Consider the following 18396-nt stretch of genomic DNA (forward strand, 5'->3'; position numbering starts at 1 on the left):
AAATAAACTATTTGGTAAATTTTGTTAAAAGCCTCAGCACTGGGTCAGCCACTTTTCTATTTTTTGCAGTTAAATCCTTGCCTTCTTTGCTCTTCAAAGTCTGGGCTTTAACCACAGGTCAATGAAATTTTTGACCTAGGGCAGGTAGAGCTTCACCCTACCTAGCATGTAGCTCTCAAGGGTCAACGCTGCTCCCTTGTTGCAGTATTTCTCATCCTCACCAGCTGACCTCTGATTTCTCCTTCCTTCCTTTCAGGCCCCTTCTCTTAGGATTAGACTACTATTTTCAACCCAAGGACATGGGTGATAAACCAGGTCAAAAGGGACAAAGTTGGGGGTTGGATCTCAGAACCACAGAAAATGCCAGCAAGACAGGTCAAACCAAATCTGGCTTTGAACTAGGATAAATAAATTTTTGCTTCAAAAATGTGTTTAAATGCCTCAATGCTACACTAAATTTCAAAATTCAGAAAGATAATATTTAAGAAAAAGCTCATCCCTGAGAATGAGTATCTTTTATGCAACCTCCATGAATGACACCTGGTGAGAGCTGAGGAAAACCAATTAGCATGACCTAACTAAGTCCTCCACCAGCTTTGAATCACAGGCAACAGATCCTGCATCCACCTCCAAAGCCTCATGAGATCCCCTATTTGGTCTCGCTCAGTGGCTGATAACAACCTGAGACAAGAAGAGGGAATCAGTTCTAATGAGGGCATGTGAGACCCATAGGTCTCTCTGTACTGGCTCAGCCTCCCTGGGGTATGCCTGTTCTATCCCTCTCCTGGGAACTTTCCATTATCTTACCAGCATTTATTTCAGGGCAAGTTCCTGATCAGGGAGAAAACTAAAGAACCAATGCTAATATCTGATAAAGGTCTAATATAATGAAAAGTTTAAAAAATAGTGCAAGAATGAGAAATCACAAATACGGCCAATGGTATGTGTTTCTCTCTTTCTCTCTTTCCGTTTTTTGGGTTTTTTTGTTTTGTTTTGTTTTTTGTTTTTTTGTTTTGTTTTTTGAGACAGAGTTTCACTCTTGTCACCTAGGCTGGAGTGCAGTGGCACAATCTCGGTTCACTGCAACCTTCGCCTCCCAGGTTCAAGCGATTCTCCTGCCTTGGTCTCCTGAATAGCTGGGATTACAGGTGCACACCACCATGCCCAGCTAATTTTTGTATTTTTTTTTTTTTTTAGTAGAGACGGAGTTTCACCACATTGGCCAGGCTGGTCTCAAACTCCTGACCCCAGATGATCTGCCCACCTTGACCTCCCAAATTGCTGGGATTACAGGTGTGAGCCACTGCGCCCAGCCCTGATTTTGTTTTTTGACATGTGAAAGCCAACCAACTTGTGAAAGAAAAATGCTATCCAAGAAACAAAAGTTTTTAAAGCAAGGCCAACTAGTAATGGGGAAGATACCTATCTTCAAATCACCAGCTGGGTGCCTTATGCTTAGGCTGGTTTTGAGATATCTGCCTTCTTCAAAACCTATTGATGAATGCCAATGCAGAGTCCTGGGGCTCCAGGCCCTGCATTTGATCTTTGAAAGATTCCTGTTCCCAGGCAGAAGACTGACAGTGCCACAGGTAATCACTAGATACTGGGCATTACACTTTTTAAGAAATAACACACTTTGTGAAGTCTCTGAGTGACCCCCTCCCTCTTTCTTTCTCTCTGCCCCTTCTCCCTCCTTTCTTCCATCCCTGCTCCTTCCTCTCCTATTCTCTCCTCTGTATGGAGTCAATCCTCGTAATCTTTAACCTCTAGTGTGGGAGCTGGCAGACTTGTCCTATCAAAGTTTACACTATAAATATTTTAGGCTTTATAGTCTCCGTTACAACTACTCAAGTCTATAATTGAATCAACTTGTTCTGTCAATTTTTTTTTTTTTTGAGACAGTGGCACAATCACAGCTCACTGCAACTTCGACCCCCTAGGCTCAGGCAATCCTCCCACCTCAGCCTCCATCACGACACCCAACTATTTATTTATTTATTTATTTATTTATTTATTTATTTATTTATTTTTTATTTTTGTAGAGATGGGGTGTCATCATGTTGCCCAGGTTCATCTCAGATTCCTGGGCTCAAGTGATCCTTCTGCCTCAGTCTCCCAAAGTGCTGGGATTACAGGCGTGAGCCACCACACCCAGTCTCTGTCAATTCTTGTTACAGAGAAGCAGCTATAGACAATACATAAATGAATGGGCTGGGCCCAGGCTGCAGTTCAGAGCCCTACTAGAGAGCACCAAGAACTGACTACCACCCTCAGCTCTGCCATGACACGAGCTCTAGGAGACTGCAGTCTCTCCACAGGTGTGGGTGTGTGTTGGAAGTGGTGGTGGCTGAGTGGGCACAAAGATAAGTCACAGGGACAGGGGACACAAGAAAACAGCACGTCTCACAAATCCTCAGACAACCACAAACACGCAGCACAGGAAACATCTTCCAGGGCAACTGCTGTCTCCATTTTCCACAGCTGAGAGCAGGAGGACTGGGTTCGAGTCCCAGCTCCACCAGAAAGGGCTGATGACCTTGGGCAAGTCACTGGACACACTGGGACCTCAGTGTGCACATCTGTAAAAGGGGTTGAACAAAAATCTGCACTGCCCTGCTCCCAGGGCTGAAGAGGAGCCACAGAGGATTAAGTATCATCAATATGGGAGCCTTTCAGGGTGCAGGTCAGTGACACTCACAGGCAGGTGTCTGCATGTTTGTGACCCCACCTGACACATTTATTCAAGATACATTTACAAGCTCAACTAATCTGACTTATTTCATGGGAACAAGTTTATAAGCCAATGGGTGGGAGAAAGAACTAGAGGATGAGAGGAGTGGATTCTAAGAGTTCTAAAACCATGATCCTGGCTATTAATTTTTTTGTAAAAGCTGGACTTACTTATAAAAAGAATATAGCCTGCTGTTTATCCACAAGAGACAAAAATGGTGGCACCAAAAGTCACCTACAGCCAGGTAGGGCAAGGTGCTTGTAGGCTGTATTCATTTCTAGGTCTGCTATATACATGACCATGAACTGGTTGGCTTAAAACAACAGATATTTATTCTCTCACAGTTCTGGAGGCCAGAAGTCCAAAACCAAGGCAAAAGCAGGACCACACTCCCTTTGGAGGCTCTAGGGGACAATTCATTCTTTTCCTCTTTAAGCTTCTGGCAGCTGTTGGCATTCCTTGACTTAGGGGTGCATCCCTCTAACCTCTACCTAGTGGTGGTCACATTGCCTTCTCCCCTTCTATCTGTCAGATCTCACCATACATCTCTTATGAAGACAGTAGTCATTGCATTTAAGGCCCACCTGGATAGCACAGGATGTTTTCTGCATCTCAAGATTCCTAATTGCATCTGCAAAACAAAACAAAACAAAACAAAAAAACTCTTCTTCCAAATAAGGTCACACACATAGGTTCTAGGGATTTGATGTGGATATATCTTTTAGGGCGCCATTGTTGGTCTACCACAAACAGGTGTTACTGACATAGTCATCTCTCCACTGGCCACATTGCTGGTAGACTGGAATGCCATGTGCCTGGTTAGATCATCAATCACAGAGAGCTTGTGGAAAATGGAAATTGTTCAAATGATGAAGTGCTGTCCTGGCCAACATTCAACAGAGACTACAAATTTCGAACATCAAAAAAAGCACATCTGTTGCTCATTGTGCTGTTAGGCTGGTATTGGAGCTGCTAAAGAAGGAAGGCAAAAGAATATTCTTCAACTAGTGTACTCTTTATTCCCAGAGGAAGGAAGGGGGTGAGGGAGGATGAAGCGAGCGAATTCTCACTGAGTGCCATATGCACCTGGAACTGTCTGGTTATTCTATTTGAGTCTTACAACACCACCAGGAAGACTGCATGGTCCTTACTTTGCAGATGAAGAGACTAAAGCTCAGATGGGTTGAATGTCCAGAGCATGGAGGGAAGAATGAGTGGCACTGGTATTTGTACCTGGCTCTGTTTCCCCCAAAGCAAAGGCTTCAGTGATATGGGGCAGTAGGCTTGGTGCCTTCTCCGTTCTAACACCTGAATCCTAAATCACAAAGCTTGATGAGGGTTAAGTGTAGGGGCTCGAGCAAGAGCCACAATGGGCAGAGACTCCTTGTATGATGCTGGACACTTACCAGGGTGGCTGTTCTCCCGTTGGGAGCCTTTTAGAATTATGTAGGTGGCAGCCATGAGACCAATCTGCCCCCACCTCTCTTTCTCTTGAAGCAGGTCCCTGTTATCACAAGCCCTAATCTTGGTGCCATGAGCTTCTTTCCCAGCCTGAGCTTGGATTTCTCCTTTGCTACTCTACCCGTCAGGTTTCTGTGCAGGACATCAGAAGAATTGAGGAGACAGAGAAGAACTGCTGTCCTATCCGGCTGCCAATTCTTCCTCCTTCCTCCTTCTCATTCTTCCAATCTCAACTGAAAAGCCATCACCCTGATCCGCCCAATCTAAAGGAATCATGCTGCCCCCCACACGGCCCTCTCTATCACATCAATGTATTCCCTGCTTATTTGTGCTTATCACAATCTGACATTATCTACTTTAGATGTTTGCTGGTTTTTATCCATCTCTTCTTTCTGAATCTGAGACTTTTTTATTGTCCTGCTCTATATCCTTTATGCTTAACCTGGGCATCTGGTGCATGGTGGACACTTAATAAGTAAATGAATGATGGCTGGGTGTGGTAGCATGCACCTGTAATCTCAGCTACTTGGGAGGATGAGGTGGGAGGATCACCTGAGCTCAGGAGTTCAAAAACAGCCTGGATAACATAGCAAGACCCTGTCACAGTAAATAAACAAATAAATGAATGAGTGAGTAAACACACACACACCCAGTAAGTTCTGTTTCCAGCAAAGACTGAGCCCAGCTAGAGTTCTCCCCCTGAGGTTACAGATTAGATACCCACTGAGATCTCCACAAACATTATTTCTGTAGCCTCCTGGATTTGATTGAGTGGGTTTTCTTTCTCTCCCTGGGACTACACAGTAAGTGTCACCCAGGGCAGACTGAACACACAATTCCTCTGCTCACTGGAGGCCTCTAGCAATTATACTGAGAAGCACCACAGTAATATTTGCACAGCCTAGCCCATAAATCCTGAAAATCCCTGAATCTAGTTAATGGATTAATTTTTTGCAAGTCAAGCACTTTGTGGCCACCTCAGAGTCATTTGGGGGAGTGACTGCTCTCTCCTAAACTGTGAAATGTCCTTACTCCAGCCTTAAGCCACTGCCCAGGAGATAGCTCTTAGCTAAAAGGTGATCAAAATATTCTCTCAGTTTTGACACAGCACATGGTGAGAAACAAAGCAAAAGTCTGGGCCCAGAAGCTCCTGAGCTTTCCTTTCAGGTCAGTGCCTCTTTTCAGGAGGATAAAGAATGGATAAAGCAGAGGACTCCTCAAATGCACTTGGTAAGCAGAGGCGGCTGTACTGGTCTTACTGGAGAAGAGCGTTTAAGGTGTAAATTGGTTATTTTATTCTGGATGCTACACTGTGTCTTCACGAATGACTTCCTGAAACCCCCCTACCAGCGCGCACACACACACACACACACACACACACACACACACACACATCATTTTCTAGCATTTGTTATGGGGGGACAAGACTGCCACCTGTGACCCAGGGGTTCTACAGCACAGGTGAGGTATGATGACAGCACGGCGGGCATGTCACATGTGAGTTGTGTGGGCTTCCCTCTCGCTGACATCCATGTAAGTCCCAGGTGCTTGAGTGGAGTAGCACACAGAGAACAGCAGGGGGTGTGCAGCAAGGGGCAGGATGGGTTTCAAAGGCTTACATATGCACAACTGTACACACGCACATGTGCAAGCACATGTGTACTCACACACATACGCTTGGCATTGCTGTTTCTTAAATATACCTTTTATTTTGGAATCATTTTACATTTACAAAAACATTACAGACATAGTGCAGAAAGTCTCCATCTATCCGTTACCCAGCTTCCCATAATGCTAACATCTTACATAACCAGGGTGCATTTGTCAAAATGAATAAATTAACATTGACACAATACTGTTAACTAATCTAAAGACTCTGGGTTGCACTATTTTTTTCCCACAAATGTCTTTCTTTGTTCCAGAATGGAATCCAGAGTCCTGCATTGCACTTGAGGTATTTCTATTTTGAAGATTTGCAATGGTACATCCTTTCAGTTCCTTATATAGCTGTCAGACCAATGAGACTCTCAGATTTCTCACTTTCACCCTTAGTTTACGTTTCTCTAGTAAAATTACTTAACCTTTCTAAGTCTCCATTTGCTTATCTGTAAAGTGGTGCTAGTGGCAGATCTTACTCTACGTGGTTGCTGTGAAAATAAAATAATTCCAGAAAGCACTTAGCTGAACTCTGGGTATGCTACTCTCTCAGTAAATGTTAGCTACAGCAACCAGCTCTGATTTGCAGGAGGGCAATCATATCCCACATTTAGGTTTGCCAATAAATAAATAATCAAAAGCCAGTTTGAGGAAGAGACCCCAAATCTGCAAAACTGTTGTTTTTGTCTAGGACCAACCAAAGAATCGGGTGTGGTTGTGGAGGTCAGGAACTGCAGATGTAAATCTTGGCATCTCCTTCTTGGCTGTCTGGCGGTTAGATGTGAGCCGTGACAACTGTGTAGTGCTGACAGGAGAAGGCCACTGATAGGCAGCCAGCTGGCTTCGTCCGGGCTCCTACAAATGTCTGGAACTCGGTGTGAACAGCTGGGATGGGGCCAGGCCTAGGTAGTGCTGCCAGCTAGTTTGAGATGCACCTTGTTCCAGAAATCAAATCAGCCACTCTCCTTTAATCAGCAAGGTCCACAAACACACACTACCGACTTTATTCCAGGGAGAAACGTGTCTCATGGGCCAGCCTCCGCACATTTATTATGCAGAGTGGTCTTCAAATTTTTTTCACATCCTCTAATCTGTAAAATATTTTGAGCACATACCATGTGTGTGTATATATATTCACACATGATAAATACAAGCAATACACATGTACTACTGAACTAAGTGTACATTATAGAATATGTATCAAAATAGGCATTTAAATCACATAATTTGTAATAACATAATGAAATAATGTGCTAAATCAAATAAAAATCAGTAGTGCTATTAATGAGAGGAGATGTAAATCTTTCATTCAAAAAGTCTTCATTTTTTTTTTTTTTTTTTTTTTTTTTTGAGACAGGGTCTCACTCTGTGGCCCAGGTTGGAGTGCAGTAGTGCCATCATAGCTCACTGCAGCCTCAAAGTCCTGGGCTCAGGTGATTCTCTTTAGCCTCCTGAGTAGCTGAGACTACAAGTGTCCAGCTAATTGTTTGATTTTTAGTAGAGATGGAATCTCACTATATTGCCCAGGCTGGTCGCAAATTCCTGGCCTCAAGTGATCCTCCTGCCCTGGCCTCCCAAAGAGCTGGGATTATAAGCATGAGCCACTGCACCTGACCTTGATAATTCTGAACTTCTGGGGCCAACTTCTTGTCAGATATCATTAGTCTGTTTTTTTTTCCACATCTTACTGGGGCCGATTCAACAATGATGACAACAAGAATTTCTTCCCAGTGAAGTGTTAACTCTGTCATTTTTTGGTTTATGTGGATATTGTTCATTATAGATTTTAATTAGCTTTTAATTCATGAAAACTTTTTAAGCCACTTCTTCAGTTTGTTGAAACAGGGTTTGTTGAGTTTAAGCTGGATACTGTATTCTGTGTACCCACCTCACCGGAAGTGGCAAATTGCAATCAAGCATCACAAAGGCTGAAAGGGAATGAATGAGGATAGAGCTCCCAACCCCTTCCCGTTTCCAAAGTCCCTTCTTTCTTTGAGGACATGCCCAGAACATGCAGCTGACTGTGGATGTCATGGTCCATCCTTACATCAAATATTTGTAAAACCTAATTTCTTGTTGAGTAAAAAATAAAAAATGCTAAGACTTTCTACTCACACTCCAAAGGATGGCCCTGTACACTCCCCAGGGGCATTCACCCCACTTGGGACTCTAACACTGCTCTGAATTGTCACAACAACCCTCTTAGGGAAGTGGATGAAGGCCTCCCCATCTTACATGTGAATGGGAAACTGAGGCCCAGAGAGTCTGTGCATGTCATCCAGCAGGCAGGTTTTCAAGTGGGGTTTAGACCCTGGCCTCCTAACACCAGCTCCAGGCCTCTTTTTATCCCACCTCCCCCCTATCCCTCCAACTTCCCCTCCATCCCCCCCTACCCTCCCCTCTTTCCCTCCATCCTCCCCTCTACCCTTCCACCCTCCCTTCCATCCTTCCACCCACCCCTCTATCTCTCCACGCTCCCCTCCATCCCCTCACCCTTCCCTCTTTCCCCCCAACCTCCTCTCTATCCTTCCACCCTCCCCTCTTTCCCTCCCCTCCATTCCCCACCCTCTCCTTTCTCTCCACCCTCCCCCACCTACCCCTCTTTCCCTCTACCCTCCCCTCTATCCCTCCACTCTCTCCTCTTTCCCTCTACCCTCCTCTGCATCCCCCACCCTCCCCTCTATCTCTCCACCCTCTCTTCTTCCTCTCCACCCTCTCTCTTTCTCTCCACCCTCTCCTTTATTCCTCCACCCTCCCCTCCATCTCCCCACCCTCCCTTCCAACTCTCCCCCCTCCCTTCTTTCCCCTCACCCTCCCCTCTATCTCTCCACCCTCCCCTCTATCTCTCCACCCTCTCCTCTTTCCCTACACCCTCTCCTCTTTCCCTCCATCTCTGCCAGTGTGGCTCCCCTCCGCTTCTCAACCACTGGGGCCGTTAAACACAAATGCCAGGTGTCAAAAGACCACAACCAAGCAGTCAGGCACCCTCAGACTCAATGGCACTGTGACAGCTGAGGAATCTAAGTGCAGACCCCTCCTGGCATTCAGTAGAAAGTGTGTTTGTGTGAGAAGTATTGCCATCCTTGAAAGTTTTGAGATTTGGGGGAATCAAACTGAATCCTAAAATAAACAATAAAAGGGAGGAATTAAGCGAAAGATGGGTGAGAAGCTGGATGGTGTTGTGGACGAGTCCAGGCTCTAGATTTGGGATTTAAGTACCAGGTCTATTCTCATGGCTCTAAGACCATGTTTGCTAAAACTCAGTTTTTGCAGCTGTAAAATGCTGAAACGGTTGTTCTGAGGATTTAAGAGGTCCTTCACAATACTCAACACAGTGCCTAGCACGTGGTAACACTTAGCAAACAGAAGTTGTTGCCTCTGCTTGACTTTCCAGTGTGGTGAGCTCAGGCAGGGCTGTGACAAATTCATCTCAACCCCCAACCCTGAAAGCCGGGGCCTTGGGCTGGACCCTCTATTCTCCAAGGCAACCCCTCAAGGTCCTCACACTACCAGACGTCAGCCTCAGACTCCACACAGCTTCACATCCCAATACATGCTGATTGGGAAGTGCCATCATATTTACCTACAAAGGCAAGCCAGCTAAGACTGTCACCGGCACATCAGTGAAAGAAATAAAAGTATTTTCCTTTATAGAAAAAAAAATAAGGGTAATTAAAGTGCTTCTTAAATCCCAACTGGTTTCTGCCTGTTACAAAATGGCCCTTCTTTCCCTTTGGTTGATATCGTGTCAACTTCATTTGTACATTAAAATATATAAACTTTGTACACTGTCAAATGACATTCTTTTGTTTTGTTTTGTTTGAAATAGAGTCTCGCTCTGTCGCCCAGGCTGGAATGCAGTGGCACGATCTTGGCTCACTGGAACCTCCGCCTCCCTGGTGCAAGCGATTCTCGTGCCTCAGCCTGCCAAGTAGCTGGGATTACAGGTGCATGCCACCACACCCTGCTAATTTTTATACTTTTAGTAGAGACGAGATTTCACTATGTTGGTCAGGCTGGTCTCGAACTTCTGACCTCAAGTGATCTGCCCACCTTGGCCTCCTGAAGTGCTGGGATTATAGGTGTGAGCCACTGTGCCCGGCCAACAAATGACATTTCTAAGAAAGCATCCCCCTTGGAGGGAACTGGTCCCTTAAGGAGGTAGCAGAGGCATGGACGGAGGAGAAAGACCTAAACTGGACAGAGGCTCTCAACTTGGGGCAGTATTATCCCACAGAGGTCGGGGGTATTCAGAAACATGTGGCAATCATTACTTTTCTTGATTGTCACAATGACTCTGGAGCACCTTTGGTACTCAGCGTTGGGAGGGCAGACATGCTAAGTACGTTGTACTGTGTAGGGCAGTCCCACCCAGTGAACAACTGTCCCACCATGTTGGCCAATAATTCCCCAACTGAAGCATGCTTGGAACATCCTTTGAGGCTCAAGGGGATCTTTAAACTAGGTGAGCCCACAGACCAGAAGCTGGGACCACTGACTGGGCCTTAGGAAACAGGATGTTGGAGCCAGCTTGGCCTTGAAAGGTATTCTTAGCTGGACTGGGAGCTTCATGCCAACACGCACGATGGCCAATTCACCTTTGTACACTGCAGGGCCACCATGGTGATCTCTACACAGCACATGGTTGGGAACTTCATGGTTTTTTTTTCTTTTTTCTTTTTTCTTTTTTTTTTTTTTATATGAGACGGAGTCTCACTCTGTCACCCAGGCTGGAGTGCAGTGGCGTGAGCTCGGCTTGCTGCAACTTCTGCCTCCCAGGTTCAAGCAATTCTCCTGCTTCAGCTTCCTGAGTAGCTGAGATTACAGGTGCACACCACCACACCCGGCTAATTTTTGTATTTTTAGTAGAGACAGGGTTTCACCATGTTGGTCAGGCTGGTCTCAAATTCCTGACTTCATGATCCACCCGCCTTGGCCTCTCAAAGTGCTGGGATTACAGGTGTGAGCCACCGTGCCCGGCCAGAGAACCACATCTTAAAAGGTGAGTCAGAGTTTGCCTTCAATGGGATGGACTAGCTGGGCAACGGCTCTCGCATGAGGAAAACAAGAGAGCCCCTGTCTTGAGGACAGCAGGTGCTGCTGGGACAAAAGGAGCCCAAAGGCCTAGAGTAGTATATGTCCAAGTGCAACCACTGGCACCCGAGTTAGCGCCAGAAGTGTTCAATGCACAGTCCTAGGCCCCACTGGCCTAAGGGTGGCGCTCAGAGGTTTGCATTTTAAACAAACTCTTGCCAATTGGAGAACCCCAATGAAATTGTGTCAGATAATTTGTGACTGGGGAGTGGTTTTGTTGGGATAAAGGGAATTGGGGCTGGTAATGTTCTTTGGCACTATGGCTGAGAAGTTTTCTGGATCAGAAATTTGCATTTTGTAAAAGTCTTTTAAGGCATCTGGGTTAAAATGCCTGTTAAGGCACGACAATGAAATTAGAAATTAGATTTCTAGATATATTTTTCTTAACTTTCAAACACTGTTTCTTCTGAAAGCAGCTATCAACCTCAGATTATTGTCTGGCAAGAAAGAGGGGTTAATGTAGCCCTAGGGACCAAAGTCGAAAAGTTCTAAAGAGCTAGTAGCTGACATGAATGGAATGCTTAGTGTGAGCCCAGCACTGTACTATGTTCTGACACAAGTGGCTCGTTGACACCTCACGACACAGTATCCTTGTGAGGTGGGTACAGTTGTTGTCATCCCCATTTTACAGACAGTGAAACTGAGGCTCAGAAACATTATATAGCTCAGCTATGTTCACACACTAGTAAGCGACTGAGCCAGGACTTGAACGTAGGCAGCGAGACTTGCCAAAAACCTCAAGCCTGGAACACTTCTGATGTGTACAGCCAAAGCTGTCCAGCACACAGACACTCTGCATGTGACCTCTTGAGAGGATCAGAGCTTGATTCTTTATACACTGAATCCTTTATGCTTGTTCAGCCTTGCCAATTAGTGAGCCTTCCCCTTGCCTCCCTGTCTGTGAGTGGAGGGCAGGAACTGGAATTGGAATGAAATAGAAGAACCTGTCAGTATCCCCCTCAAAAGGAAATATTTATACTCTGGATAGTTTGGCTTCCAGTGTGTGACTTTAGAATTCGTAAGGCTCTACTGCTTCAAAATAATTGGCTTTTAAAATTTAAATGATGGCTCAAGTCACTTAAAATGAGAATCTTTTAGATTGTTTTTTCTACTAAGAAACAAAATAAACACAAAGAACCTTTTCTAATGCAGCAATCAGAAAGATAGAGTTCCATACTGACTTAAATATTTGGCCCATCAGAGGAATGAATTGATTATTTTACGCACTGTAAAGTTTAGTATTTTCCACTAATGATCAAGAAATGCTGGACATGTCAATTATCAAGAACTAAGAGGCTTGCGTGATTTTAGACTTCCTTATTCTGTTACTCTGACTGCATCTGTCACTAGTTTGGGGGTGGTCCAGAAAGGAGCCCAGTGTCTAAAGACCTGAAAACGACAACCAGAAGATTCAGTAACCTCCCGCAGGCAACTGGCTCTGCTAAGGATGTATTCATTGTGATTTGTAAAACTTATCTGGCTTCACTGAATATGTATCCACACAACAGGACAGGTGGTAGCCTAGGGGTGTCAAGTGTTTGCCTATGTTATTTGTCAAAAAGCACCCCAAACCATCAACATCTTTATCTCCCCTGTGCTAGAACAGTGAGAGGCTGAAAGGTGAATGAAGCACACTCTCTGGACCCTGGTGGGGAGTACTCATCAGTCAGTTGTCCTAATACAAGGCAACCTTCAGCTACAGAGAGGCACACATTGCTGTAAGTGGGAGGGATAAGGGAGAGCAGCCCTTACATGAGAGAAAAACGTGCCCTATTTATATATATGTGTGTGTGTGTGTGTGTGTGTATGTGTGTGTGTAGGGGAAGTATTAACAACCATCAATGGGGAAAAAAAAAGAATACATTAGAAACCCCTACTAAAAATCTCACCTCCAATTGAACAGCTCCTACTTCAACAGAATTGGGTTTTCTCCCCAAAGATCTGCAGACTCAAAAGACTTACAATCCACTCATTCTCCTGTTGCATGACCCCTAAATCTGCTGCTCCAATCAAATCTAGGGTCACATGAAAGTTTACCTTTTGCCAATTTTAAGAGACTGCAGAGGGAAAAAATACAGACTTTGGGTTGGGTCAGGCCTGGATTCTAGTGTAGACTTCGTCAATGCTGACTGCATGAACTTCAGTAACACCTGGGCTTCTGCTGCATCACTGGTAATGTGGGGAGGTCTTCCTTCCACTTAGGATTGTTACGAGGATTAAACACAGCACACACCATAAAGCAGACACTAAAACCAGACATCCTCTTTCTCCTCCCTCTCCTCCAAGGCCATTCATTCTGTTATCCCAAACCAGGCTTAGAAATCTTGGCCAAGACTTTTCAGTTAAAATTAAATAAACATACTCCATTCTCCTTAAGTGAATAGAACCACTGCTTGGGCTAATATTATTCTTTCTTTTTTTCCTCAAAGGGTTTTTTTTTTCCTCCTCTCTCTATCTGAAGTAGGAAAGGCAGGTATGAAAACGCTTTACTCAACCTATGTTGGCAGTTGGACCTAGATCAGAGCCCTAGGCCTAGATGTGTTTTGTTGATCAAACATCAGCACCAGCCCCTGGTTTGGTGAACTGATCAGACCCTCTCCTGCCCCTGCTCTCAACCCCTAGGCACATACAAAACATGTTTACAAAGCCTGCTGACCTTATGGTCTATTTGGACGATGAATTTTGTGTCTCTCTAAGAAAGTCGCATTTGGTTCCTAGTCAATGCATAAAGTAAAAATCATCTATAATCAAAATTACTCATGAGAATCCCTTAAAGTGTTCATAAAGTATCCAACAACACTGTCTCACACAGAGTCCACGCAGGCACATTCTTCTCCTACTATGGATTGGGTCACCACTTCTTTTGACCATCAGATAAAGAAAGCTCGCTTGTGGTTAGGGACCACAAGGCATAAAAAACATACCTGCATCTTGAAAGGCTAATATCATAAACAGAGGCTAAAAGAGATTTCAGGTAATTCATGCATCTCCCACTTCATATTCTCCTGGGGCATAAGGATGGAGAATCACCCACACTATTTAAGTAGGTAATTATTTTCCTTCTCTCAATTTTGTCTGCATTTTTCATTTGTCTGCCTAACTGAACTCAGGTCAAATGTCAGTCTCATTAAATTCTAAATCAAGGTTATTTTGTATTGCATCTTTTCATAAAAATGAAGGATTGACTGATTTTTTAAAAAGTGAACAGGGTTACCAAGCCACGCTGGTAATCTCAATCCTGAACCTTAATTGAAAACAACAAGAATTGCATAAGCATGCCTCAAATGATGCTCTGGCCGGGACAGAGGATGTGTAGCCCTGATAAAGAAGAGAAAGAAAAGACAGCAGACTAGATGGAAAATTGCACAATGGAAGACTTCTGTGTGTGCAGAAAGGAATAATTCATACTTTTTCTTCCCAGAATTTTGTGGCAGATGGAGAACTTAGAAACCTGTTTTTATCCTCTATTCACAATGAGCAGGATAGTCCTAAGATACCCTGAATTACATTCACCACAAGCACCTACTATGTGCTGGGTTCTTTGCTCCAAGGTGCTGGGGAAACAAAGATAAATAAGTCACTCTCTAGTCCTTAAGGCTCTCCCAATCTAGTAGAGGAAAGCAGGAGAGGAAACAATAAATGCACTAAATGCTATGGATATAACAAGACACACTTGGATGGAATGCAAAGGATGAATTCTTAGAAGAGGTTGCCAGGGGGTTTTACAGGGGGGTGATTCCACAGGGTATGTGCTTCCCTGACCCATAGAGAAGTGAGGTGGGCAGCTCAGGAAGAGATAGCCTACGCAAACAACCAAGTTTAATTTAACCAAACATACAGAATTTTCACTATCTTAAAAAATTATTTAAATAAGTAAACAATATTTCCTCTAAATGCCAGTTAGCAGCTATGAACAAGAGCTGGAGAAAGCAAACTCCTACGTAATCAATAACTAAAGCCCTATAACATGAATCATATTTCTTCTGCCTCACCTCACATTCTGTGATAAAAGAGTCCACTAACAAAAAAGCTCTATACCCCAACATCACATCATTGCCTTTTGGCAAGGCCCTTTCAAGATCCATTTTCTAATTACAAAGAATTGAGATTATTTTAAGTCTGTTTCTGAAGACTCACTTTACTCTCCTTTCATTATGAGATCCATGTGCTGATATTGTATTCTTTCCTTTCCATGGGATCAGAAAACACGAACTCATTTATTCATCTCAGTGTCACAACACTCACTTTCTCTTACAAAAAGCCAAAGTGCAATGAACTCATCTTCTTTGTGAAATAAATTTCCATTTTGTAAAATAATAGTAAAAGTCAAACAAATATCTCTGGATAGTGGTACAGATCTACCCCAAAAGAATTATTGTACGACTATCATTTTTACATTACAGAGCACACTTAAAATGAGAGAGCAGATGGGCAGGAAGCATGCTGTTACTCACAAATCATCATGAACTCACATGAACAGACCACTTGTTTGCATTGTCAATAAATCATTGACCGACACTTGACAAACAGAACACAACTAGGTTGTACAATATTGTGCTGATTCGAAGAGTTTCATGCATAGATTAGTCCTGAGAAGACACACATACCCACTCCATTTCTGGCATATAAACTCAAAGAATAGGAATAGAATGCATTTTGGTCAAGTCACATTTGAAAAACTGGAATGAGGATGATATATCTCCTTATTAATTGGGAGATAGCCTGGTAAGCTGCCACATACATGAAAACATACACACACACACACACTTGCCAAAGAAACAAACCTAGATGCCTGAGAGAAGGACACCTCTTCTGTCTCACCCCATTCCAGAGAGGTAATGCAATTCAAATCCCCTAAATTCCCTCAACTACGGTATTTTAATCTGTAGAATGCCAGTGATATTACTGACCTCTGAAGATTAAAATGAGGATTAAAGGAAGTGACATATATAAAGTACTCAGCACACGGCACACAGGTAGGCAGGTACTCAGTAAAGACTGGCTCTACTTCTCTTGCCGTTTATGGATTAATTATCCAGTTATTTCTTACAATGTTTGCTTTTTGAATGAATAGCATATATTTGAAGGCAGAGACCTTTTTTCCCTTTTGTTTTTAAACTGAAGTTTTACACACTGTAAAGCTGAAATATAGTTATGGTGGTTTTTTTCAGTAGCAGCACTCTAGTCCCATGGGGCTAAATCCTCACAATCCTGTTTCCTTTTGTCCGTGACTGTCTTGAGTGGATCTGTGAATGAGTGCTAGTCAATGAGATAAAGGAAAAGTCTACTGGGGACAGAATGGATTATCATTCAGTAGGTCATCATGCAGTCTAGCAACTCATAATTTTTTTTTTTTTTTTTTTGAGACACAGTCTTATTCTATCACCCAGGCTGGAGTGCATTGGTGCAATCTCAGCTCACTGCAACCTCTGCCTCCAGGGTTCAAGCAATTCTTCTGCCTCAGCCTCCTGAGTAGCTGGGACTACAGGCACACCCCACCATGCCTGGCTAATTTTTGTATTTTGAGTAGAGATGGGGTTTCACCATATTGGGCAGGCTGGTCTCGAGCTTCTTGTAATCCACTTGCCTTGGCCTCCCAAAGCACTGGGATTACAGGCGTGAGCCACCGTGCCTGGCCACAACTCATAATTCTTAGAAGCACTACAGACAATTCTGATGCCCAGCCAGCGTTGAGAATAACTTTCCTAGACTGATGACTCTCAAGAGTCTTTGATCATTGCCCACTTTGGGCATCCTATGCTCCACCTACTTCTTTCTTTTTTGAAAACTACAACTGTCTACATGCATGCCACATTTTAGGAGCTTTGTCAGTGAATAGCAGTGAGACTTTTTAGTAGAACTAATTAGAGTCCTTAGACTAATTAGAGTCTATGGTGACACAGTAACTTGAGTTCAGAAAGGCCCTTAATAACTCACGTAGGAGATTACTCTAGCAAAAGTAAAAAACTAGTATTTTATGGGCTTGTTCGTCACTAATTAAACCAAGGACTTATATTTTTATCTCATTTCATAATAAATCAGGAGAACCATGTCTTTGAGAAGGCAGTATTTTGAGAATTGCTACACTAGAATGCAATCATGCTGTGTTGAATCAATTATGTCCATTTACAAAAGAAGTGAAGGACTATGTGTTCTCAACTTCAATCACCTCAGTAAGAAGATAAGCATAAGAAGAGGTGCTGCCAGACACGCCCACTCTCCATTCCCACCCTATTCACACTTACAGGCAATTTTCCCCACAAATATTCACATCTTCATTAGCTTCTCCTCATTCCCCCTTTTCTTCCGATTATTTAAGTAAACTTTGTTTCCCTACCGCCCTTTTGCAAGGCAAAAACTACCTAAATCATAAACAGAAGTAATTATAACGTATCAAAAATGTATTTTCCAGTATAATTATACATAGTAAAGTACTAGCATAATTATCTTCTAAAACTCTTGAGGGGTCCAAGAATCCCTTTGAGAATCACCATCAAGCACTTCAGCTGCCCCTTTAGTGTCTGACTAAACATGTTTTTCCCCAAGTACCAACAATATTCATGATACAAAATAAAACTGTATTTTAAATACAATTTTAGAGTTCTGTTTTATTTGACAGCTAGTTTTGCAAGGTGTCTTGTTTTGTAAATTCTTTGGAAATGTGTACTAATTCAGCTACATTACATGTTGATCAGATGACTGGCCTAAGAAGGTAAACACTTTTACATTTAAATTCTAAGCTATCGATCATCTTGGAGCACAACTCCTCCACAGGCTGGCAACTCTTAGAGGAATATCAAAACCTTCTTTCCTTGCTTAAACATGACATCGTTAACAGCAATCATAAGAAAAGAAAAACAAAACAGTATCCCCAAGAGATCTGACCTTGTATTTTCCATTTTAAAGTAACTACATGGCAGACACAGCTGTTAAATCTCTTAATAGATGAAAATTCTGTAAATATTTCTGGATCCCTATTATGGCTCACAAACATACATACATACATCTGCCTGTTTTTGAATGACCTAATGGCTCCGTTTAGTAGTTCTGAAAACCAACCAGAGATTGATGAAAACTAAAAGCAATGAAGGAGACTTAACCAAAGGGTCCATCTGTAGGGAATATTACAGCCCCAAAGATGGAAAGGACCAAATATGTCATTAGGGCCTCACACAGGGTATTTGCTAGTATGCTCTGTGAGAGCAGAGCTATCCTATTCTCTCAGCTCCTCGAACGATAGCCAAGACTTTGGAAAGAAGAAATGACAGTATCAGAGGTTATGGTCACAGAGGCAGTGGTGACCAGACATCACTCCTGTCCCCACCCCTAGCAGTCTAATAGGGAGCAGAAAGGATAAATAAGTGAAGGAAGGGAGGAAGAAGTTCAGAAACTATTAAGGTGGGGACTGGGAGGAACAACTGACATTGTTTTCATGAAGAGAGGGGCATGTCATT

At 43.3% G+C, this 18396-nt stretch overlaps 1 protein-coding gene across 32 annotated transcripts in view; it reads right to left on the reverse strand.

The window, feature by feature from the left end:
- Positions 1-18396, reverse strand: part of PALM2AKAP2 (PALM2 and AKAP2 fusion) — a 523331-nt gene that overhangs the window by 322017 nt on the left and 182918 nt on the right. For 8 of the 32 annotated variants that reach the window (XM_074016836.1, XM_074016840.1, XM_074016834.1 and 5 more), the window contains exon 3: positions 3316-3362. The exons of the other annotated variants lie outside the window; for them this stretch is intronic. In XM_074016836.1, coding sequence (XP_073872937.1) covers positions 3316-3342 — 27 coding nt within the window. In that variant the 5' untranslated portion in view covers positions 3343-3362. The remainder of the gene's footprint in view (positions 1-3315; positions 3363-18396) is intronic. 32 annotated transcript variants of the gene reach the window in all.

This window comes from Macaca fascicularis, chromosome 15 (genome assembly GCF_037993035.2).
Source record: "Macaca fascicularis isolate 582-1 chromosome 15, T2T-MFA8v1.1".
Lineage (NCBI taxonomy): Eukaryota > Metazoa > Chordata > Mammalia > Primates > Cercopithecidae > Macaca > Macaca fascicularis.